This window comes from Stegodyphus dumicola, chromosome X2 (assembly GCF_044657685.1).
Source record: "Stegodyphus dumicola isolate Sdum_Otavi_A_Nest chromosome X2, ASM4465768v1".
NCBI lineage: Eukaryota > Metazoa > Arthropoda > Arachnida > Araneae > Eresidae > Stegodyphus > Stegodyphus dumicola.
Genome location: NC_140781.1, coordinates 93120088 through 93147267, shown reverse-complemented (window position 1 = coordinate 93147267; position 27180 = coordinate 93120088). Strand labels below are relative to the sequence as shown.

Genomic DNA, 27180 nt, shown 5'->3' with positions numbered 1-27180 from the left:
TACCAAGAATAGGATTTATTGGATCATATCGAAGTTGACTATAGACTATTTAAGGTGACTGTTAGTCTTAAAAGTTGCAACTTTATCATATTTAAGTTATGAAGTTGGCATAAGCTGGTATTTACGTCAAGCATGCAAGAATACCCTATGTTACTCATGAGAAAAAAAAAGTAAACCATGAAAATGCTCATGAGGCCAGCCTTCATTGGGATTTGACCCCAGGTCAAAATTCCAGGACTCAGCCATTTTATTCACTCAGTGATCAGAGAGGCAAAGAATCTTAACTTCATGAATTTTCTTATGAAACTGAATTGAAGGGAAAATTCTTTTTACACTGGAAAATTATGTAATGAAAATGGACAGATTTCAAAAGCTTCATGCTTTTACCCTGACATCCTCACTCCATCTTCCTGACTTTTTAATGAAAAATATGAAAGTTGAAATATAATCCCAATAGTATAAAGAGTTGCTCACACTGAGAGAAATATTTCATGACTTTTATTTCTGTTATTGCTTGGGAAGATTAAACAGTCAGATGGTAGAACAGTCACTTTGAATTTCTTCAGTTTATTTTAATATAGTTTCCGGAATGCAGTTCTAAATATTGTACCAATTACTGTAAATTTTCCAGATAAATACTGTATCACTTACTGTGAGAAGAGTTTTCTAAATAAACATTGGTTAAGGAGCACTATAGGCCTAAAAGCAATTAATTACCATACATTTAACAAATCATACTGCATTCTTTATGAAAGAGCAAATGAAATAATGAAACAAATGTCTGTATGATGATCATTTTGCAAGGAAAGTAAACACTTTAGAATTTTGGAATTAAATTTTACTTCGCAATAAACACAAAGTTTTTATTTATTTTCCTATATGCCATTTTGATACTTTAAAGATATTTTGGAGAGCATCAAGGAAAACAGGCAACAGATCATCCCAGGTAGCAAATGGCTATACTACTGCTTACATCTTGTAGCTTATTGGAATTTTAAGTCAAAACTTTGTGCTACAGTTTTTGAAAATGCTCGTCACTGCTGAAGATGCCAACATAAAACTTATTAAATTAAAGTTAGCTATAACAAATCTCTGCATCTCAGATGCTCACTGACGCATTGTTCAGAAAGGCAGGATGAAACTCATGTTCTGTTTGAAACAGGGGTTCTTCACCCTTTATTTGGTTCATTTGCACTTAGCAGCTGAAGAAGGTAGTTCAAAAACTATCGAAACTAACACTGCAAAATTTTTTTTTTAATTTACGCTGATTCTTAATGTTGGACTTTGTTTTTGAAATATTAAGAGTTCTGAACCAGAATCTCGCAGAACGCAGATACCAGTTAGAAAAACGAAAAGGGTGTGATTAAGAATCAGTACTTACATAATGATCAGGAGTGTGATAATCCACTTTAGCATCAAGCGAAGCCCTTGAAATAGATTAAAATCTTTGATATTAAAGAAATGTTAAACCTACTTTATGAATTCTGAAACGCTAAGAATACAATTGACATTTTCTTGGTTCTATATTGAATTGAAACTTTGAATGTGTAAGGACTAGTAATGGGGACAAAAAAATAGCTCAGTTTTATCCTACTTAAAATTCACATTGCAGAAACAATTCATGATTCAGCTTGAAATGATGTTGAACTTAGCAAGAATATCAGTGCATTCCTATTAATGAAATCTATCCTCACACTGGAAAATAAAAGAAAAATCATGAATTTCTACTGCATTAGATCAAGATGGCAGAACTGATATTTGTTCACAGCATTCCATTAAAGAACACTATTGATACTTTATGCATCAACAGTGCAAGAGAATAACAAGTGAATTTTTTGCTAACATGCCTGAATTAGAAAAATTTTGAAATTCTGCTAAAGAAATGCTGTTTTAGAAATCTTTCTCTTCTGTGTGTTGATATAAATAAATATCATGTTGAGATACAGTAGAACAATCTTAATATAAACTGTATTATTTTAAATTAAATGCTTATTTCACTAATTCCATATTTTTCCACAAAAATCTGTTAAAACTTCCAAGTAAAGTACCACTTCTGTTTTATCATATATATAGTCAAAGATCTTGTCTTCAATCATCATTGTATATGATTATGCCATTTTTAAATACCAAGTACGAGAAATTTAGTTCTGGATTATACCATAGTATATTTTTTCAGGAAAATCTGTTCAGAGCTTCAAGTATCCCTTCTTGTTTATCAATTTTAGCCAAAATCTAATATCTCATTCTTATTGATATAAACGTCCTAAATATAAAAACAGAAAAGTTTTAGATTATATTTTAATATAGTTTTTCATTAAAAACTGTTATGGGCTTCACGTAAGTACACTTCCAGTTGTCTGTTAAAAACTATTATGTGCTTAATGTAAAGTATAACTTCCATTTGTTCAATTTCGCCACAAATCTAATTGACTGCTTTATGAATGCAGGAAGTTTAAACATGGAAAAAAGAAATTTTTGGAAGTTCAATATATGAGTTACTGCAGACAAAAAAAAATCTGTTGTGGATATACTAATTCATGCTTATTCACTGAAAACTCATTAATGAATGTCAAGACCGAAAATATTACCTCCCGTATATATGTGTATAGGTTGGTGGGATGTTAAAAAAGGAACTCCTCGTAAAACATGCAGCTATGTATATATATTTTTTCATTAACATTAGTATTATAAATGCTCATTTTCTGAAGATATTTTACCTATTAGTAAAATCTGTAAACAAGTGTTCTATAAATTTCCTTTAGCATATGACACAGTTGTTTGCCTATATTAAATCTTTTTTCATATATGAAAGTTAAAATACCATGACTCTTTTTATTAACTTTTTGTAGAATCAACCAAATTAAATGTGCTTTTCAATAGAATATTTTAGAAGATACAGCAGTAAGACTGCATTAAATTCAAATTCAAAAATAACTCAAAAACAAGAAATATTTTGAAATATGCTCATCTCTCTGTTATGCAAGAGAGGCAAGCCTTCTAAATCTTATGTAGTAACATTTTACAAATTTGTTAAGTTAGATTACGATCCATGTCATATCCAGATTAAAGAAAATTAATTACATTCCAACCATAAAATAATTTTGTCAATTCTTTAAAAACTCAGTCATGACAGTCAATAAACATACAATGACACTAGAACAGGATTATTATTCAGTAAGCTACCAAAATCGAAAGTATTTCCAAAACTTGGAATTGGACATTTCCTCTTAGTTAGTTTTTATTAGAAATTAATTCTTTATTAGTAATTTTACCACTGTATACAATTTTTAAATTTTTCACTTTTCAATTAAAAACGTGTATATTGTATATTCATTAAATGAAAAAAAAAAAGCGTACATATACAGTACAAAGACTGAAATCCGGATTCGTCGGGACCTCGGCGATTCAGTTCCGGATTTGGGACATTTACGGATATTAGATCATTAGTTTAAATCTAGTTCTTTCTATCTAGAAATTATAAAATTAAAAATAAGAAATCGTGATTTATGAAATAAAGAAGCATTTATGATCTAAAGGGTATCAACATTTTCAAAAAACTGCTTAATATTTATTTTTTTACTTTATTAAACTTTTCTTTTAATGTAAGTTGTTTAAGTTGCTTTGATTTTGGGCTAATACTTTCTCTTTAATTCTGCAGACACTCATAATCTCTTGTTCAGTTACATTGCTGAAGTCCCGTAACTGCTGTCTGGAGAATTTCGACTAACTTGTCAATCAAAATTTTTTCGTTTTCAGCAACTTCTCAATCACGTTTTTCACTATTGGAACTAGAACCATACTGCAGATTTCGTTATTCATTAATTGATTGATGATTGAGAAGCATTGTCATCACAATGAAAAACTTCTTTTATATCATCTTCTCATTTATTACCGCTCCTCCACATTTCTTTACAAAACCCGTTAATTGGAAAATTTTACCTTTGTTTTGCGATATCGGAAAACCTTTAAAATTCGCGGCTATCATCATCAAATTTAGCTATCATTCAGTATACATATTTGGCTATGCATCATGAGCTAGGCGACTAACGGCAAGTTGTTCCGTTAAATTTTATCTTACTGCTATCGTGCAGAGACAATTAAGCTTGAAATGTATTACTTTATTTATTTAACTTATGTCTATTTCTTGTACATGCTTAAGGCTTATCAGAGTTCTGAATAAATAAATTTCCACATATACTTAAGCCTTATTGATGGCCGGCACTAGATATCTTACCACCTGATGCAGTTTCTGTAGGTCCTAAATTCTGCGAACCGGTGCCGCCTTACGAGCCCTGGCGCTGGTTCTAGGTTTATGTGAATAACAAATCAGTTATTCTTAATTCAAATAAGAATGAATGGAATCTTTTGACCTATAAGTATCATCAATAAAATCTATTTTTAGTATATGGAAAGATTTTTGTTGAATTTTTCTTTGTCAACATTTTTTATCGCATTTAACTTGAATCTGTAATCATCGACAAGTGTAATGTCAACATAAAAGGTTACCATACTCCTTTCTTATTCAATTACTAAAAAAAATGTTTAGGCATTGCTAAATGAGTCATTACTCAAGTTGTCATGTGTTCATAAACATGCGATGATGAAAGGAAAGTATAATAAATAATTATTCGCCAGGTCAGCGTTAGATCAACGATGTATCTATGTGGAATGTTTTGGTTTGAGATGTGTGGCAAGCAGATAGGCAGCAACAGAGCCAAATTACTGATCGTACAAATTTATGCCAAAATGATTGTTTCTTCAACAACAACGTATTTTATTTAGTGTCGAAGTGAAATTAAGAATCGCAACTCTACAGATTTTTGCGCGGAGGGGGGAATCAAATGCGCATGCATAAAGCCGAGAAAAACGTTGTTGATGGTTTTGAGGTACGGATTTTAAATCATTCCGGATAATGGACGTCCGAATTTCGGACTTTGCACTGTAATTAAAATACTTACTTTCTTTTTCCATCATACAAAATTACTGGCTCTGAATCCAAAAATGGAATGCACTTTAATTCTAGTTGAGCATGGTAAAAAGGATGTGTTACATAGTCACCAACCCACTTTGAGACCATGATAGCAATCATAATCAACAGAAGAAACTGGACATCATTTGTTAATTCAACCTGAAACAAAACAGTTGTGTATTCTATCGTAATTGTTTTTAGCACAGAAGATGCAATAAATGATATCTTCAAACTATTAAAACTTACTAAATAAAATTTTAAAGTGTAAAAATAAAAATTATTTTGCTTAACTCCCATGTCACATGAAATCATTGCATAGAACTTTCAGCTATTGACAAAATTTTTCAAAAGCAGTCAGTTCTCCTCATCAGAGGAAAGCAGGAACCGATAGCAATCAGTCAGTCAACTAAACAGCATATCACCCACCAGAAGTTGAACAGATAAGAGTGCTGAGCAACTTAGCTAAGCTTTGGCTAAGATCTCAGCAAAGAGGCTAGTAGCGTGGGCATTTTCTTGATTTCTCCATGTGTACTGAAAAAATGAGCCCATTCCCTTTGAAAGCAATTCATTAAGGTATCTCAACCCTTGGGCAGGTACTCCTAGCATTATTTAGCATGATCTAATAAATCCAAAATAGCATATCTGTATAAATAAATAATAGTTCTAGGCAAGTTTTTTTTTTTTTTCATATTTTACCTAAGAATAGATAGCTTTCATTCACATTAGTTATTTAACAGCAATACTAAAATCCTATAAAAATCAATAGAGTTTTGAATGATATAATCAAGTTGCCACTGAAAGCAAATGGTAAAATCATGCATAATCAAATTACTACAAAAGGCAAACATATTAAAATCAATCTCAGTTGAAGATCTTCTAATAAATGACAAGTAGCATTTTTAGATTTTTTCCATAAAAAAATTTAAAAAAAAAAATTATCATCAAAAGTTATGTTAAAAATCTTTAAGTATAGCAAAAGATGTGGTGAACCGATTTCTTTTGCAGATTTACAAGTTAGCTATAATTTTTTCAATATTAAAAAAAATCACTCAAGCTGAAATTTAAATAACATTTCTGCAATAATACAATCCCCAGAATATAAAGCAGAGAAAGATAAAATTGTCATTCAAGAAACAAATATATGAAATGGAACATTCATTATATTCTGCTAAGAAGCTGATGTCTAGAAGAAGCATCAGCAAAAGTAAAAACTTACTTTATTATAATGCAGTTCAAATTAAGCAACTTTCATCACAGTTTAAATATTTGAGTATGTGTACGATATTCAAAAAGTACTACATGCATCTGTGTGGATTATTAAAAAATTACAGATTTAAAAAAAATGTCTTTATTTCATAGTAAAACAAATCTGCATTTTTTGGGAGCTCTTCTCCTCCTTCCTATTTTCTGCAATTACACTTTTTACAAAAACCACACAGATGCATTTTAACTATTTTGCAAATATTTAATTTTCTAAAATCAGTTAAACAGTTTGTTATTATTTATTTAAGTCTTTCCCATTTAAAGAATGTTGAAAATGTTCTAATTTGATGAAAAAGAATCAAATTTTAAATATTTCCTCAATTTTTTTCAATATTAGCTTTTGCAACACAGTAATATCAAGCTAACTGACATTCCCCCTTTGCAAGTCCTCAAACAAGATCCCAAATTTAACCTGGGTTTCTTCTCAACATCGTAAATGCATAAATTAAAAATAACATGCACAGCTTGCTGTAGTTGTAAAAAATCATTACTTTGATGTCTTCATTGCTAAAAGATATGGATACATTTTCATGCAAAAGATTTATAAAGCAGTTTAAAAACAAATGTTAAAAAATCTACTCATTAACCATTTTCATTATTTCAATTAAAATCACAACTCTACATTACTTTATTTCAACTTTTACTTTTTTCCATCTCAAGGCATCTTCACTTTCCACATAATTTTTACATGGCACTCCCACTTCTATATTTTCGAATTCATACATATTCATTATAAAAAAACTGTATTTCAGTAGTTCCAATAAAAGAGTTTCTCAAATATTTTATTTGGTTCTGAAGCTTAATTATATTTTGCATATGCTCTCTTTTGTCTCTAGTTCTTCACAGAAACTGATAAGACCATTTAGATACTGCACAGAAAATTTTTCTTTATGTTTTTAATTAATTACAAAGAAATATTATATTAAAGGAAATTGGTTTAATTAAATACACATACAAAATACTGAAATTTGTCCACATATTTCTTACATCTTCTTTTATGTTTCTTTTTAACAATTTAAATGTGCACAAAAGAAACGTTTCTTTATTAGTATTATTATTAGTCTTGTGGCAAAATTTAATGTATGCTTTTTCTGACAAAAGACATCAAAGGCATAATGAACAAGCTGTAATTTATTTATTGTCAGAAGTATTAATCACTTTTGGAGACAATCATGTTAGGCGGTGGCCACCATCAGAAAGTTTCTTGCAGTTTAAACCCTTTCTCTTCATACATTTCCTACAGTAGCTCATTTCATTATTAATCATATGATAAATATGAATTATGTGAAACACTTTTTTGAAACTTTTCACTTGCAAAATGGTTTCTTCATCAGTAAAACTGTCATTATCACATTGCATGCTCACTGCTCATCGATGTTAATGAGATCACCATTGCTCATTCTTTCTTCATGCAAGTCCAACAATTTCTCCAGATTTGCAAAGTCGACTTGATAAAAGCCTAATTTTTGTCCAATGGCTATGATTAACATAAAACTTACAAAAATGTTCTTTCCATCCAGCTGTAATATTCATTGATGTCACTCATTTCTACGATTTTTCAACTGCATTTTATGTGAAATTTGTACCACAGCTACACTAAAGAAATTGAATTATCACTTGTGGTATCTTGAATAGTTTTTTGAAAAGTCAGTTTTAAATAATTACCTTAAAGTTGGAAAAGATCAGGGCACTAGTACATCTTCATGCTCTCGGTGCAAAAGTAGCAGTGTAAGATTAAGCACACAAGCCAGAAAATATATACTATTCAACTGTGACTTCCATAGAAATACCATCTGGGCCATATTCTACAAAATTCATTCCATATGAAATAAAAACAACTTGCAAATGATAAACCATAATTAAAAAATGTGTTAATTTAAACTGTGTGAAATGAGGGAGTTCTGCACTTCTCTTCGGATGTTTCACATTGCTCTTCGAACACTTATATTTAGAAAAAAGGTACAGCTAAAACCCAACTGATGAGGATTCCTCTATTTAACAAAAGGATCCAATGCCAGTCTCCTAATTTGAAATTTTACCTTAATATTAAATTGGTTTACCTACTTTAAATTTTAAATTGGAATGCCTCTCTTCTACATAAAGGACATTTACTAGGAAAGATTTTGGTTAAATTTGTGATATTATTTTATACTGTATCTACTTAACTAAAACATTTTCTAGCTCATGTTTCATTCAGACAATAAAAACATAAAATTTTACGATAGCAGAGCTTCATTCCAGTTGCCTTAAAAGTTTTTTTTTAAAAGATGTTAAAAAAAATGAGGTAGTGTTAAGAAAACAGTTATACTAACTTTTTTAACTGAATTTGAAATAATACTGCTATATAACTAACCATTATAACTGTAAGTGACATGGTGAGTCGTGATACTCCTCCAAAGAAAGCAGCTGCACCTATTAAAGCAAAAGCACCAGGGTCCATCCATGCCCAGTATTGATCAGAATGAATACCAAACGCTTCTACCATAACTCTACCAACAATACGCCCCACCAGACCACCAATAAACCTACAATGGAAATAAAAATAAATTATTGCTTAGCAATATATTTAGAAGTTCCAAAAGCAGTAATAGGAAGAAAATATTTTAAACAAAATATTTTAGGTTTTATTTTCTCTACATATTTGAATTTTCTTAATTAGCATTCTTTATCAGTTATTTCTTCATTTGAAATTTTAATACTGAATACACCCATGCACCAAAGAAAAAAAAAAAGGATAATAATATTCTCCCCAACAGAATTAAGACTTATATCAAATATTTTATCGGAAAACAATATGTTATAAATAAAAGTACATTTAAAGGAAAAAGTTTTTAAAAAAATTTACAAAATTGATATAAAAAACGGTTATTTATATTTACATTTTTGGAATAACAACACCACTGGAAATTGCAGTGCCAGCAGCCCAACATGCTAGAACAAAATATATAGGCAAAATGACAAACAAAGATATGAAATTAAACTCCAGATGTGTTTCCCGGGAGAAAAGATGATGAATAGCTTTTTCTCCAGTTAGAAACAATAAAGTTGCAGCTAAAAAAATAAAAACAACTTTTAACTTCTCCCAGAATTAAGAGGAAGCTTTACATCAAATTAATTATCACACAAGTTTACAAAATTATGTAATTACTAAGGCTATGTATAACATTGGTACTTTTCAGCAGTTTGTACTAATCGGCAAATGTATGCACCTATTCATCACATCAAGGATATCTGATGCACATCTGATCTTATTTGTGCAATATCAGATGTGCATAGTGCCAAACTGCACAATTCTCTGATGTGTTTATGTACAATACTCCAACAAGTCTGATGTGATTCTTTGAGCGAGTTCTTAACACACAGGGATCAGTTTTTCACACTCGTGCACAGCTTTTGCACTGTGAACATTAAACATTACATATATTACAAATTATATGAAACATCCTGTTATTATACATTCATTTTTATCATGAAACTTTTTGTATCATTAGAAATGTTGCTGTCTGGTTAGATTTCATGCTAACATTTATATTAGTGCTAAATGGTTTCCTGTTAACAGAAAAGTACCAAAACATTACTGTGATGAAGGATCATGCAAAATTTCTTCATCTGCTGGAATTTTACTTTTTTAAATATATTTAGTAGTTGCATTTTAAGTATTTTTTGCTAAACTAAGAAACTAAGTAAGAATTCTTAATGAATTTAATTTAGAAATTCATATAATAAAATATTAACATGAAACTCAAAATTCTTTATTATTTTATACAAAACAAACTTCTTTTGCCAGCATCAAGTTACTTTACATTGATGTCTTTATACAATTTTACATTCTAGTTTAGAATACTAAGAACACATCAAAAAACAAAAATTTATAATGCACTTCACACTAAAATTAATAAATTTAGCAGACGTTTTAAACATCTGGACAGAAAACTCGATTAAAAAATCAACAAATACTTTTTAAGGATGCATTTTTATTCCTTTATTATTTCAATTCAAAACAATTCAGCATTTTCAAAGACTGAAACGGAAATATCAAAGCTCTTATATAATCAGTTTGGCCAATTAAAGTATATAATGTAGACATTTGAACTATTATCTTAAAAATAGTCCTTTGAATAGTATAAATTGAATATGATTCATAGTTTGTGCAATCAGAATTAATAAAACTGGATTTTTTAATTTTTGAAAAGCATACTAAACGATTTGATTAACAAAAGGATGCCCTAGTGGTGAGCTTTTTAAGTGAAACTAGTCAATATTTATGCTATATGTAGAAAATTATTAGGAACCCCATGCAACCATTATGTTTGTATGCTACAGAACAAAGCTAGGATAAACTTGATAGGGTTGGTAGTGAACAAAGCCAGGGTATTTCACATATTTGACAGCTACTGCTGGGTGTTCCAAGAATGTACTGCATACAGCATGAAAGTATTGTGGGGATTTACCCAGCAGAGCACGTTCTCTTTTGCAGGAGTTCTCAACCTTAAGGTGGAAATTTCATAGCTTCGGGGGGTTATGCAGTCAGCATTTTATTCAGCTGTTAAGCATTTAGTTTTTTTTTTTATGAACATAAAAAAGTATTCAAGTTCAGGTATTTGTCAACATTTCTATTGTTGGAAAAGGAGACGGGGAAAATGATGAATGAGGAGAAAGGGATGAATGAGATAAACCAGGTTGAGAACCACTGCTTTGTTGCATGTAATGAAGAATGTGTGCAACATGATTATGTAGATCTAAGCCAATGAAAAGTGAGCTGTAAATATGTTATAAGCCTATAAATATTTCCCTAAAATAGTCATCATCTATCATTTTCCCATTAAAAGTGTTTACATGTATATCAAATTCAGCCTGTTAGCTTTCTATAACATTTGATATAAAATCTATTATTTTAGTGAAACCAAAACTATTTCAGGAAACAAATATCATAATAATAAGAAATTAGTATTTTAGCCTTTTTCTTAAATCTTAAAATAGCTTTAACAGAATCCGTACAAACATTTACCTTCATTATAGCTAATATTATATCCTGACCGAACTGCCGTTATGTTCTCTCTGTGAGGACAGCTATAATGCTCCACATTATGCTCTACAAGGATTTGATTACTGGTATTGCATTCTGATTTTTTACTAGCCAGTGAACAAAAGAATGTTGTGCAAGGAAACAAAGCTGGCAAGAAAACAGAGACTGTTCCCATGACGACCTAAAAATTCACATAACAACTCATGTACGAGAAACTTACCGTTCATAATAATTACAAATATCCTGAATAAAATACAAATACTAAAAATCACCCACTAGAGATTCCTATCAACATTTAAATATTATATGAATTTTAATAACAACACATTTTTTTTTCTCTGAATTCACTTCATCTTCATTCTTTTAACAAATAATGCCTTAAAACAAAATTATATTCTTTCATAAACTAAAGATGGTAAATATTGATTCTAGAACCTATAAGCAATTGTAACTATATCACAATATTATACAGTGGTAATCAACTTCTATACAAGTAAGGACTGATTAAGAAGTTTGTTCAAAGTGCTAACAGGACAACTATATTTCAGCATGATGCAATTTTTAACACTTATTTTCATCAGGAATATTTAAGGGAAAATAATATTGAAGTATTGTTTAAACAAACAATAGAAATAAGATATGTAACAGACATTCATCAAAATAAAGAAATGAATCCATGAAAGTTGAATGAAATGAAGCTTGTCTGCAAAGAATGAAAGAAATATACCTAAGATTCCTCTTGGCTTAGCTTCAATCTAACAGCCATTTGATATCTCAATCTTTAAAAGAATGAAATTTAAAGATTTTATGCAAAGTTTGGTTTTAAGTAACTATAGGTTGATGTCTAAGGGTAAAATACAATGACTGAGTTTGAATTAGACATTGCATATGGATAATGAAAATAAATTTAACCAACAGTAATTGAGAAAAGTTTTTTTAAATGATTCTCAGTGCTCTGGATGTTTCCAATTATTATTTAATAATGCAAGAAGCTGAAAATGACAACATATGAATCCACAGTGCTGGGCAGAGAAAGCAAATGCGACCAAGAAATTAAGAATTCATAAATATTTTGATTAATATAGCAAACAGTAAAGTTAATTATCTTATTTAATAATTTACATTCAATACTTAAGAGATATTAGTAGTCAGTTAACACTCAATTTTCTATTTAAAGTACTCACACCAAAAAAAAAAGTGCTAATTATGCATTGTTTAATGAGGAATTTTGAAATAGTTCAGAACATAACTTTTCATTTGTATATTCAACTAGCCAAGAAATAGCAAAAAATGTTTGAAAAATACATGCAGAAATACAAAATACTTTTTTAGCTTTTGTGTAAAGTTTTACAGATACAGTAACACCGAGATAAAATCCAACATTACACTTCCACACATTAAAAATCAAAATGCAATTTTGAATGCATTTGTCATAAAAAGGTAAATACCCTTAAAGTCTTAAAACGCAATACAAGTTAAAAACACAACTGGCACTTATTTGAAGCACCAGAGTCAATTTTAAATTAAATGCTATTAGAAATTTTCACAAAAATGAGAAAAGAATGAAATCATACATGCATCAGAAATGTGTAGCGATTAATAATAATTTTTGCTAAATCATACTACAGGTGCGGAAAACAAGCTAGCATGGAGCTTACAAGCCACCAATATTGTACACAGTACCAATAGCACATAAAGGGTTACTCACTTGAAAGTTTAAATAAAAGATAAAAAAACAATATAAATAAATAAACTGCTATAAATACCTTAAATAACATTCCATAAATTCAAAAAGGCAACAATACATGAAAATAAAAATTACCCTAAGTTTTAACTTCAATATTATAAATAAATGTTTCTGAACCAACCAACAATAACTGAATTAAACAGGATCCAGCTATGGAGTTCCATTTATCAAGAAAAGCTTTAATTAATAACAATTCTTGTTTTGATACTGTTCTTAACTGTTCTATACTGTATGTAACAACTTAACTGTTCTATACTGTATATAACATGTTATGGTCAACTTCTTAAAACTGCCCTACAGTTGCAAACATTATTTATAAACAACATAACTCAAAACAATTACCAATTTTTGTTAATTTCATTCTGCCAATTTACTGAACTTTGAAAATATCCAATCACATGTAAATGAACACCTGTAATATTATCTCATTTATCTTCAATGAAAATGTATTTCTGATAAAAATTTAATTCATAAATAATAATTAACATACACCATATATTTCCGCAGATAAGACAGCAGCTGAATCATTAAAAAAAAGCCCTAGAATCCAGGGTCATCTTATAGGTCAGATAAAAAAAAATAGATTCAAATTTGGAACTACTCTTATATGCGCCCTCAGGTCGCCGAATTTCTCGCCAAACATTTTTGGCGAGAAACTCCATGCCACCATATTACTACCTAAATTTTTTGTCTACATTTTGAATTTTAATCCTATAAAATGTCTCCAAAAACGCGGTTTTTGCACATGCAAAAACCACTTTCTGAAGACACAATTTAAGCTAAAAATCCAAAACAAAAAATTTAGATAGCGAAAACGTAAAGTTTCTAACCAAAAATATTTGACAAGAATCCATGTACACAGCGATACGTTTTAACTTCAAAAACATTTACAAATTGCACATTCTAAGCAGCGAAGGAATCTACGAATTACACACACCTCACTTCAAATAAAACAAATAAATTTCAAAATAAAACAAATCACTCATCAATGTATTGAAAGTCCTGCAATATTTTCACATTCATCATCTGAGGCAAATTAGCTTCTCAATTACATCCTCACTTTCATTGTTGACAAGCTCATCATTATGTGTCCCATTCTATACCTAGCAAGTTGATTTCTGCTTCATAATCAGTATCCCATAATAAATCCTCCTAACTGCCATCCATAGCATTAGAAATCCCTTACTTTTTGAAGGATTTTATCACTGCTTCCACTTTTCTTTTTTCCCACAATTTGACCATAAAATCAAAAAGCACATCAAGTTACACAGCTCACATAGCTCCACCTTTCGTATACGACATTTCACCACTCAATATCCAGTTATTCCATTATTCAAACATGTGACCTCTGAATGGTTTGTTCAGAGAGGCGTCTAATGGGTGTATCATTGAAAATGACACCAGGTGTAACAGCACTCTTGGTATTGTTCTGTGCTAAGGGATTTTCAGTGTTCACAGTTACATGACTACAAAACATATACCACAACAAACAGTGTTCATTTCATACAGCACTTGGTCACGTCTGCCACACATTTTCCATCCACACTTTTACACCATTCCTGCCATTTCCACACCTTTTTATGAAAATGTGCAAAAATGCCTGGTGGGAATTTCATTTTACGACCTTACGACTTATTAAAAATGAAGATGAATTTTAACTGTTCCATCTGCTACGTATGTTAATACTACCATAAACTTGGTCTTTTCATGGCCTGTACTCCTGAATTTAACAATTTTCATGGCTTTTGTTTCCACAGTTCTATTGTTTATCAAGTTGAAGGTCATCAGTGTTTCATTCATATTTCCAATATTAGATAATGGAAAGTTGTATTTTGCCTCATACCAATAACAAACTTGTGAAAAACTCATAATTTTATGGTATAGATCTTGTGGTAATTTCTGCATAATTTTTGTTTCCTGGCATATTACCAGAAAGTTTCTGTTTCTGAAATGGTTGCATCAACCAACTGTTGCTTAAATTTTTTCTCTTTTCTGGATTGGCTTGCACCCACTTCAATGCATAAGGCCTAATCAGAACATTCTTTCATTTAGATTTTTTATAGCATCTTCATACTTTTTCTAATCTCTTACCATCTTCTCTATTATATCAAAAGTCCTTGCTGCAACACAGTTCTTTGATTCTTCGACCTGTTTTATGACTTTTAACTTGAAGCTTGCTTCATATTTCCTTCCTTTTATCAGAGCCAAACTTTACAAATTTTACACTGATTAAACTTAGAATACAAATTATCTTAACACATGGCACAACCTACATGAAAACTGCTAGAGGCACATGTGAGTTCATGGTTTGGCACATGCTTCTACAGGGAGTGCTACCAGATGCAAGAAAATAACATTTGTTCCAGATGATGATTGATCTAAACTAAATTCATAGGCTACTGATAGTTTGAGGGTTGCCTTACAGAATAGATAAATACTAAAACTATAAAAATTTGAGAAAAATTTATACCTTTATCTGTGGAAATATACAGTAAATAAAAGAGCAAAAATTTCCAAGGGCTCCACGGCATACTGTAAAATTTGGCAGTTTTAATAGTTCAATTTCAAATAATTCACAAGAATTCAAACATCACACTAATAAATAATTTACTTACCAAATAATTCTTCAATAACTGTAAAACTTCAGCCAATTACAGAAGATAGTAAGTGGGAAACAAGGTTACAACAGCAGAAGAAAAATAGTGAGAGCTCAATAATCAAATTACTGCTACATGAATGTCATTTATAATAATTTTATACCAGAAGAATTACAAGAGTATCTTCAGTGATATTTCTGTACTATGCCTTCCCTGAAAGCAATGCTGTTAAGAAATAGCAGATAGAGAAAGCCAGTAAAGAAAGAGAAGACAAGTAAACGTATAATGAAAGTAGCACATGTTTAAACATGTAATGGAGAAAATGAAATAAAACAATAGCATTTATGCAAATTGAATACCAAACATTATAAAAAAATTTTAACTATATAATATGAGCCAGAGAAACAGTATTTCATCATGTACTTCCTCATTATACACCCTTTTTTCATCTGTAATTACACACATACATATGCACAAAAAGTATCTTTGGCTCCACCTGCCGAAATATAATTCACAAAGGAATACAAAACTTCATTATACAGTATAAACAAATTTACAGTAAAATCTGTACTATGACTTATTGGAGAATATCAAACACATGAACAGTAATAACAAGATTGCTATAAATGCCAAGAATAAATGGCTCAATTGCATTCATATGAAATATCTCTTTAATAAACACGGTATTTCATTTCAGCTCACTGTGCTTTACAAAAAATGGCAGTATACAACTAGCAGGCATTCAGTCCATTGTATGGTATATGCTGCCCTTAACCCCTTCGCGCCGGGTAGCGCAAACACACGCTTATCGCGGAGGCCGGCAATGTCTTACGCGAGCGTCTGTCCAGGGCCGGGGGCCTTTTTTGCTATTAAGCCTAAATCCATGAAATTTCCGATTTATTGTTTAATAATGCTCTATAGAGTATTTAAACGGCTTATGCTTTATAAATATTTTATATATACTTTAATTACCTTATTTCTTGTTTAAATGGATATTTTACACATTTTATTTCCATTACTCATCATTTTATGACTTTTAACATTATACATCTGAAAACTAAATATATTACTTAACATTCTCTTTTCGTATGAAAAATTTGAAAACAGGGATCTACACACAGTCCTACGTTACATTCCTTGCACTCGTAATAACGACATTGATGATGAGGGCATTAATTAATTAAGGATTAATGATGATGAGGACATTTCGGACATCTGTATGCCGATGTCATCATTAGATTCGCCGGATTCTTTATGATCAGAATATATCATAGTATCACTATCACTACTATCAGAATCTGTTTCAGAATCAATATCTGAAATATTTTGCATCATTTCTGCTATTTCAAGCTCTGTAAAACATTTTCGACTCTTTGACATTGCAACGGTAAAAACAGAAAGAATTCACGTCTAACAAAATTTCATTATTTTCTAAAAACTGAACTGCAAACCGAAATACCCAACGCTTTAGCGAAAATAAAACTTTTCTACTTACAATAAACAACAATAGCATTTATACAAATTGAATACCAAACATTATAAAAAAAATTTTAACTATATAATATGAGTCAGAGAAACAGTATTTCATCATGTACTTCCTCATTATACACCCTTTTTCATCTGTAATTACACACAACTACCACGTGCGAATTTAAAGAGACGTCATAAATCATGCCATTCGGAAACATTTATTTCTCCTTTTGTTTATATAATCGAAAACACGTGTATGTGAGTCATGCTTCTCTCATTTCGAGTAGAAGGTCTAATGTACATGTATCTGAAACCATATGGACATACAGTGCCATCTTGTGGCAGAAATTATAGTTTTTAAAACATTCCAGAACACTGGCACAAATACGTGACAGTCGGGCTGAACGGGAAAATGCTCTGGCACGCCTGCGTGTCGGCCGGGAAGTGAGTGTGTTTGTTGCTGGCACGTAGATGTGACAGTCGGCGCGAAGGGGTTAAGTAAGTGCTACTCAAAATTAAATACTATTTTAGAAACAACTTCACACATTTTTAAAACAAACATACTATTTCAGTTATAATAACATAATAAATATAAAGGAGTTCAGATTAACATGTTAAAATGCTGCAAACCATTATACAAAGTTTGACAAATTGGAATTAAATTCAATTATTTGTATTAAATAAATTCTAAAACTTACTAAAATATTTATACCTATATGTATGTACAAGTATTTGAAAACAGAATAATACACAACTACATATATCAATATCAAGAGTTAAAGACAACTTTTCTCACTTTTTACATGGCAAAACGAAACACTGACATTTCTATAAACTAAGAATAAGCAATATAATTTTCTACCTGGAACTGCTTGTGCTAATAAAGGCAATATTAGCACACTGAAACTGTTCTGATTTATTGTTTTCTCAAAGAATTTTTAATTCCTTACATCTTAGTTGTAATGTAAACAAGTAATTAAAGTTAAAATTAACATACATTGAAATTTATTTCCATACAGTTTATTGAACTTTCATAACATGTGTAAACAAGCATAGAAAAGTAGAATATAAAATAACATACATTAGTTTACCATTATTAACAGAGGTTCAGATATTTGGGCTGTTTTCTGGAGATATGTAGATTTTATGGAAGATAACACTTTTCTCCTTGCACGGGCAATTTTTAGGTTTAGAAAAGTAAATACTGCACCTAGCATGCCACCTAAGGCTCCAACTAAAACTGCTGGGATAACAGCTAAAATATTCAAATCAATTCGTTTCACAACCTGAAATAAAAATATCCAAAACAAAATAAATATGCAGATTAAGCTGAAATTAGTTATACCATAATGACAGTATTTCATTCATCAATGACAGTATTTCATTGAATATCATAAAGTATACATTCAATTTATTGCATACTAATAGTTTTATTACAGAAAACTACCAAATCTGCTAATTATATAATTACACAATTGAACTATCAATTTAAAATTTTAAAATTCATTATTACAAAGTGTAATAAATTTTTACAGTCTTTATGAAACTATAAAAATCTCTGCAATAAATAGAGTATGGGAAAGGTATATGTTAACATTTCCTCCCCCCCCCAATGTTTTAGTTACTTTAATGGAAGAATTCTTTCTTAATTACTGAAATATGCAAAATCAAAAAGTAACAAAATGTGCAATGAGAGCACTTTATCAATTTCAAAATAATGCATGTTCCTAACATAAAATGTTTTGAAAGATTTAAAGACTGGTAACATTAAAAAACTTTCTTAAAAAAGTTACCTCAAATAATATGTACTTCTCTGTTTTAAATAATCCAAAATTTCCTTGATAATAAAATGCAGTAAATGCAGAATTTAGAAGATCTGTTGTAAAAGTAGAAACCATACAACAGAAAAACGTCTGCCATGACAGCTTCATATTCCAAAACGAAGACACTTCCTCCATAGAGAACAGAAGACCACCAACAGGCGATCCAAATGCAGACGCAACACCAGCAGCAGCTCCAGCAGATATGAAGTTTCGCCTAGATTCAGTTTTGAAAATAAATTATAATACATTTATCAATCTCAAATAACATGAGTTTTTAGTAATTATGACAAAATAACAACTAAGTTACAACAATAAAAAAAATGAAATAAAAACTATTTCATTTGGAAGAATTAGACTTCAGTGTGTCATCTCTTGAATACATAAAAGTTTAAATATATATTTTTAAATCAACAGTTGCTTCATGTTCAGTGTTAACTACAGAACACAATACAGTGTAATTATATAACACATATCTGGATTACGAATGAGTTATTCTTCTGATCAATTGACAAAAGATTAACAGGAGGGATGTAAAGCTTGTTCACTACATTGAAAAACTCGATTAATTTAACCTTTATAAATATTTTAACCCTCTGAGTGGCACAGGATTTTAGATCCGTCATGAAGACCAGTAGTTAAACAGCATTTATTAATTTAGTTTGTATAATTACTTATTTTAGTCTACATTTTCATAAACTAAATTCATTAAGATGATATTTACATTATTAAAGAAAGTAAGAAAGTATACAAAATATCTTAAATTATAAGCTAATATACACCAAGTAACCAAACTTCTGATGACTGGAAAATCCCAGTCATAACGCTCAAAGGGTTAAAAAGTAATACGATGTAATTCTGGATGAAGATACTTTGAAAAATTTCAGAGAACTCGAAAATTTCATTAAACAGCACACCAACGCAGACAGTACAATGGTTATAAGAGCCTAACTACAATGTCAATGAGCTGAGGTTCAAGTCCCGGACAGACTGAGGCCAACCATATTTTCATGAAACAAAACCATGCCATCAGAATTGCACAAATGAGACAACATTTAATCATGGCAAAGACAGAGAAAAATTTTGATACAAACATGTTGAGTTCATAGTTCTTTAAGAAAGGTAATACATGTTTTAAGTTACACTTTAGATGTGAATAGCATTTCACCAGAATCATACAATGAATCTGATGAAATAAGGTTAAGGTTAATAATCTGATGAAGTAAAGTTACGGTTACAGAGAAAAAATTTCAAAATTTTTAATTGGCAATACCCACTTTTTCCTGTGCAAATTGATCATCAGATTGAAAAACCACAAATGGCACTGGACTGATATATGCATAGCAAAAATTGCACATTTAAAACATTTGCAAAAAGCAGCATTGCAAAGGGCCAGTGACAATACAGAGAGGAAGGAAAAAAACTTTTATTGGAATTATAAGTTTTCAATGTGTGCAAGGTTTCAATCTCCCGCAGTTTCATGGCTAGTGTACCCCCCCCAACTTGCTCGAGTGAAATCCTGTTTCTGGGGTTAATCTGAAGTCCAAGGTGTACACACCAAATTCATGAAATTTGTCAGACTTGAAAGATGCCATAAAACGTGAAGTTAGACAGATACCTCTTGCAATGTTACATTTGTTACAGTTATTAACAATATCTGGTTTACAATGTATTATTATCTGCGAAGGTGGGCACATTGAGAACTTGTAATTCCACTAAAAGATCTTTTTACTGGCTCTTTATTTTTCAACAGTCCAAGCCTTCAACAGTTGTTTGGAGAAACTTGAAAAAAGCTCCCTTTAACTGGCAGGAAGACTTCCCATTAAAACCATTGTACAATATTTATGCAAGAGGAAGGCTTGTCAGCACGCAGTATATATTATTTTGGACAATCAGTTTGACTTCTGTCATTCACCATCAATCTTCAGAATGTTTTCAGCACAGAGTAATGTGGCTCCCAAAAGCCCTAATATCAACCCACACAGATTCTTGCAAGATTAAGAAAAGATGCATCTACAGAAACTTGCAAATAGACAATAAATGCAAGTCAACATTACTGTATTCTAAACAGACTAAATAAAAAAGCATATTATCAACTTGTCAATAACAAGGGGGTCTATCTGGAAAAGGTATACAATAAATAAATAAATAAGGATTATATTATATACATTCTTACAAACTGCCTAGACATTTTTATAGTAAGTATGTTTACCTCTATTTCTTTATAATATATTGCATGATAAATAAGTATGTCCCTTTGTAGTGGTGACATTTTATGCTCCACTCTGAATCTATATATCAATTATCTTAAAACTCAAGCTAAGCAATGTGGTTAATCACGCAAAATAAATCTGCATGCCAATATTAATATGCATTTACATGAAAATAAGTGACAATAATTAATTTGTGAATTATATTCAAGCTCTAAATACATACTATGGCCCAGTGGCATAGCTAAGGTGGGGCAAGGGGGGACATCCATCTCCTGGCGCAGCATCCAAGGGGCGCCAAATTGACGATACACATTTCAGAGTGAAATGTTTTCCGTTCTTGGAACACAGAAAGAGGCGCAAAATCTTTAGGTGTCTCCGGGTACTTAAAACCTTAGCTACGCCTCTGCTATGGCCTCTGAAATTGCAACACCATGAAGAAATCTGTAAATTGACATGAAAATTGCATAAAAAGTAGAGTAGAGTAGGGCATAAAAATTATTAGCAAGTCAATGTATGTACCAATAGTCAGTGCTTGCAAGGCTATCTAGAATCAGTGTAACAGAGAAGGAAGAATTTTCCATTCTAGAATCGGGTTTCATTTTTGTTTAATTAGATATGAAGAGTATGCCTTAAGTCAAGTCAGAAGACAGAATGTACAGCAGCATATATCTGAATTCGGTTCTCAGAGAATAAGAGTATATCCATGACTATGTATTATTACACTGCCAAATTGGTGTGTATACTATACTGAAATCTAACCACTATCATGTGAACAGAAAACTGATGGCTCCAGGTTAGGCTTATTGGTTAAGGAAAAGCAACTTGTGGGTTATCTGCTTATAGGGAGGGATGCATTCCTGGAGGATGTTTTAAGGCAAATGGCCTTGCATCTCAATTACGCACTATCTAACCATAAAATCCAAACATGCAGCCAGCCCATTCACCAGGATTTGATCCCAGATCAAGCTACCAGTGTTCAGCGACTTAATAGCTCAGGCTGCTGGTTGGCAATAATAAAAAAGTGATATAGAAACTTACAGCAGCATGAACACACCAATGTTTAGAACTGCATACATGTAGGAATAGTCTATAGAGCCACATAATACATCTTTACATAGGAAATATGTGTGGCAAGCAGTGCATGCATGTATGACAAGCTATTCTTCTGAGAGTCATAGACTGTGTAGAGGGCATTCCTACTTTTAATGGCACAGAACAGGTATCTGGAGCTACAGTGATGTATCAAAAAAGGCATAAGATGCACAAATGGTCTGACTTCAGAGTAATCAAAACCTTGTTTGGTGTATATATAGAGCATTCTGACTAGACATTCTATTCTTCTATTTCACATTCTATTCTTCTGTTTGACATTATATTACACTAATATTAGGACCTGTGATTGTCCCATAACTTCAATTTACAGCCACTCTCCAGCAGGACCAAGGATCACCATAAACTGTACTCAGTCTGTCTTCATCACACAGCAGGTTACTGTTCTGTCTCGGTCAATGCATTCACCAGATTTTTCCCCCAACTCAGGACACCTGAGCTTACTCAAAACTTGAGACATAGCACCAATAATTACAACAGACTAATAATTAATTACAGCTTCATGGACTGCAACATCTCAAATTCTCATCCAAAATCGCATTAACTCTATGCCTTGAAATATAGCAAATGGTTATTTTTACTCATGGTGGCCTCATTCCCGAATGATCGTAGCATATTATATTTGTGCAATATACCTGAAATTTTACTGATTCCATCTTTATATTATAAGGAATCTTTAAAACAGTTGCATTACCTTTTGCCTATATTGATGTTGCAATTTTAATGGCCATCAGTATATATGAGTCATTTTGATACAAGTCACAACACTCATGCTCTACAACAATAAAAATTCATAAAACCCATGTCTGTTAAATTAAATTCAACACTTTCAACAGTAATTCAACAGTAATTTGACCTGCAAAATGTACCATGCATTATCAAAACTTTTAGTACTGTTGAGATTCAGTTGCAACTGTGATGAAATCTGCTGAGATATTATGCCCATTTCTACACAGAAACTTGCACAACATGCATCATCAACTATCGCCAGGATTCCACTATAGCTTTAGATGCTTTGAGACTGTAAAATAGCACACACTCAGAAGGCAATCTGTAAAGCCATTTTACACAAGATGACACCGATTGTATGAAAACTTAAAGTCTGGTTTTAATAAAGCAGTTTCTAATTTACAATTGATGCATATGATGCAGTGAATACAACCCACATTGACTTTATATCTTCACCTTGATTTTATGATTCTTTAAGGTTAGAACAGGCTTCTAGCAAGAAACATTAGCGTAGCGGAGAAAAAATTTTTTTAAGATTTCTGTATCTACGTTTTTTAAACATTCATTTCACATAGTCTTTTTTTCTTCCTACTTCTGTTATTTAAAAAAAAAAAAAAAAAAAAGTTTAGTTAATTTTCAAAGATGAGGTTTACAACAAATAAATCCAAAAAATACAATCAAAGTGTAAGGACTAAAGATTTGAAGAAATGGATATATGCACGATATACACATTCAGTCAGTTATACATAGTTAATTCAGTTATCATTCATACAGTCTAAAAAATAAAGTATATCTAAACATAAAATATATATAACTCTGTTTATATAGGTATACATTTATAACTGTTTTGATCTGAAAAGACATAAATTGTGTTCATTTTAACATACCTAAACTGAACTGATTTTAATACATAAACCACACTGATTTCAGCACATACAACTTTATTGTTATAATTCAAATATCTTAACACTTTTCTGACTCTATATAAGTAAAAGCTAATTCGATTGCTTTATTTTCAAGAGATAACAATTTCATTCAACAAAGAGAAAAAGAATGACATAATACCTATCTTCAGAATTACGAAATCGTTTGAAAAATGGCAATTTAATTCCTAAAGTAGACGACTTCAGTTGACTACAACCTGCACCAATTAATGATCTGAAATTAAGAAAAAGTCGTTCCACATGAAACATAATTTTATATTTTAAGAAAAAAACATACATTGTAAAATTCTATTACATTTCTTTATATTCTAAGATGTTTCTTCATGTTTTAATACATTTTCAAAAAAAACAAAAAAACTACTGCATAAAGCTTAGAATTCTGATTTGACAAATCTACAGAGTTAAATTGTTTTGAAATTTACTTTATCACTGAATCTATTAAAACTTTGAAAAAAAAAGAGTGTGTTAATTTTTAATCTTCTACCCTGATCACTTCAAAATCTTAATAATAACAAATTTTAGGTATGACTGTTTTGAAATAATTGCAAGATTTCAAAAGAAACATCAACAGGAATTAGCAACTTCTAGGAAAGTATGATTCTCCTTTTTCTCAAACTCAAATATAAATTCATTTCATATCCATATCTATTAAAATGCTTGTTTCATTCTGCCCTAATTACATAGAATATTGAGACAGGAAACTGATCACTCATACCAAATCTTGCATTGGTTTTCAAAGATTAGATATCTAATATTTCTCCTTACATAATGCATTTTTTCAACATACAGTTTCATTCACACAAAAATGTTATCAAATCTTAAATTATTTACACCATGAAAAATCAATTATAAAATGGCAAACTAAAACATTTCAAGTTTGTATATAATAGACGCACAGTAAAGAACCACTTATACATCTTTCATCGTGACTTTTAAAAAGGACATAGAAATCAAAATTTTAATTAAGATGTAATATTTTAATGTATGTAAGTAATGTATATAAGTATATGTCTTTAATAAGTAATATTTTAATGCTGCTACAACACAACTGCTGCTATTGGAATTTAATTTCCTCATCCAACATTTAGTTTGTTAAAATACTTATAGATATTTTCAAAAAGTTAAAATAATAAGAATTTAGAATAGATAAGATTTAACTTAAAAAATTTAAATAACCGTATCCTTTCAACTTCCATATACTACTATAGTACATACAAACTGATTTGTCAATAATGTTTATTGACTTATTAATGTGTTATAACTTAGATGTTAATTCACTATGTTTTGTGAAATAACACTTTTAATTAACAATTGTTTAGTTACATTATACAACTGCTCTTCATATTAAAAGATCAGCAGTAAAGAAAAATGTAACTAATACACAAACACACTCTATTGCCACATTATGAAAATATTTTTGAATCTTAAGTCTATTAGTTTTAGCATCAGAATTGCATATATCTAGTATAAGTATTAATGCAAGTTCATGTCTCCATTTTTAATACAATAAGTTTTTATGCACTTCATTTTCGATATTTTCTCTTTATCCACTTAAAACTTAAATTCTTCATGATCTCCTTCACTAATCAGGCTTACAAACAAAAACTTTTAAACAAAAGCTCGTACATTTCACCATGTGCCTACTGTAGGAGCATAGTGCTTAAACTGATTATGAATTACCAATATGTCGGCATAACTACAAAAGGTTGGCATAAAATTGCAATATGTTTGTTGTCATATAATTCTACTCTACAGCAGTGCAAATGTAGCACAATTTCTATTGTGGCCAACTGCTCCCTTTTTTAATATGTGTGTGTGCTTAAGTATGCGAAACCCACTTTTCTCCATACGTGAATAAAATTAAAATACTTTAGAGATTATTAACTTCTTAAATTTTATTTTATTCAGCATATGGTGCACAATATTAACAGTAATAGTGCACAAGATTCTTCTCTTTTTTAAATACAGAATTGGGTAAAAATGCACAACGAATTTACAAGAAAGAACAGAGATTTCACAGGAATATTTAATTTGCTGACATTTTGCCCATTTAACTTAGTTTATTGATTAATTCTGTCATGGTTTTGCTATATTTATCATTACTAATTAAAATTGTGTTCAGTACCTTTCTCTTGTAATTTGCTAGTTTAATTTACTCACAAATTCAGAAAAACATTCTGCAAGTGATATGAATAATTAATAATTCAACAATCATGAGATACTGACAGTAACAAAAGTTATGAGTTCAGTATCACTTTGCTTTCTTAAAGATTTAATAAAAGTTTTAAAATGCATTTTTCTGAAAAGTGCACAGCATGTTTTAATTCTGAAATACATATAAATTACAAACAGATGAATTTTTAAGCTATATTAATCTGAAAAGCTTCACAGTTAGAGGGTCAAAACACAGTTGCTTAATGTTTAAAATTTAGCATCAGAATATTTTACCCAAGATGAACCATTGGACCTTCAGGACCAACAGGCATTCCACTTGCTACTGCAAATACACATGATAAAAACTTAACTCCCAGTGTTTTCACATTAAATATATGCCGCACAATTGTACCATTCAAGTAAGCAATGATTTCAGGCAAACCAGATCCACCAGCACTTGGACGTAAAATCTGAAATGAATACATATTGCACCTACTACCTGATCATAAAGAAAATAAATATTTCACTCTGAAAGAACATTTATAACCTCATGAATACTTTAAAACTGACAGAAATTAAAATATATAGCACTATTTTTGCATTTAAAACTCTACATTTTAAGCAAAACCATACTACAGCAGAATTGTTGTCTAACATCAGGGAAGAAATTAGACCATGACATTAAAATATTCCAAAATTATTCTCAATTATTAATGGTTGGTGAAAATATGTACAGAAAAGCATTTTAAAAATTTTCAATATAAAAATTTTACTTACAACAACTGATGAAGAGCTTATAAGAACAAACAATGTGCTGATTGCTAAAACCCATAGCCATGCAAAGAAAATGTTTTCATTCTAAGGCAAAAGATAAAAATATTATACAACTGAAATCTTAACTATTTTTATCATTTATTGCCATAATAAATTTCAAAAGCTTGGCTGAAAATATGTTATTTTTGTAACAAATACTTTCTGATATTTCAAAAATGATAAAAAGTATTATATATCTCAATATTATATTCGTAATTTTTATAGTTAGACAGAAAAAGTACAAAAATTACCACTACTAGAATACATATATTATATATAATACTACAATTTTGGCAGTCAGACGGTAACTTCTTAAGTTGCGAGT

The 27180-nt window shown here is 30.4% G+C and overlaps 1 protein-coding gene across 1 annotated transcript in view; it reads right to left on the bottom strand.

The window, feature by feature from the left end:
* LOC118199258 (chloride channel protein C-like) overlaps window positions 1-27180 on the bottom strand; it is a 59318-nt gene that overhangs the window by 12939 nt on the left and 19199 nt on the right. Inside the window, exons 5-13 of the mRNA XM_035371105.2 lie at window positions 26820-26900; window positions 26337-26512; window positions 24010-24102; window positions 18866-19109; window positions 18164-18358; window positions 11241-11439; window positions 9112-9283; window positions 8586-8757; window positions 4959-5128 (exon numbers count right to left, since the gene is read on the bottom strand). Coding sequence (XP_035226996.1) covers window positions 4959-5128; window positions 8586-8757; window positions 9112-9283; window positions 11241-11439; window positions 18164-18358; window positions 18866-19109; window positions 24010-24102; window positions 26337-26512; window positions 26820-26900 — 1502 coding nt within the window. The remainder of the gene's footprint in view (window positions 1-4958; window positions 5129-8585; window positions 8758-9111; window positions 9284-11240; window positions 11440-18163; window positions 18359-18865; window positions 19110-24009; window positions 24103-26336; window positions 26513-26819; window positions 26901-27180) is intronic.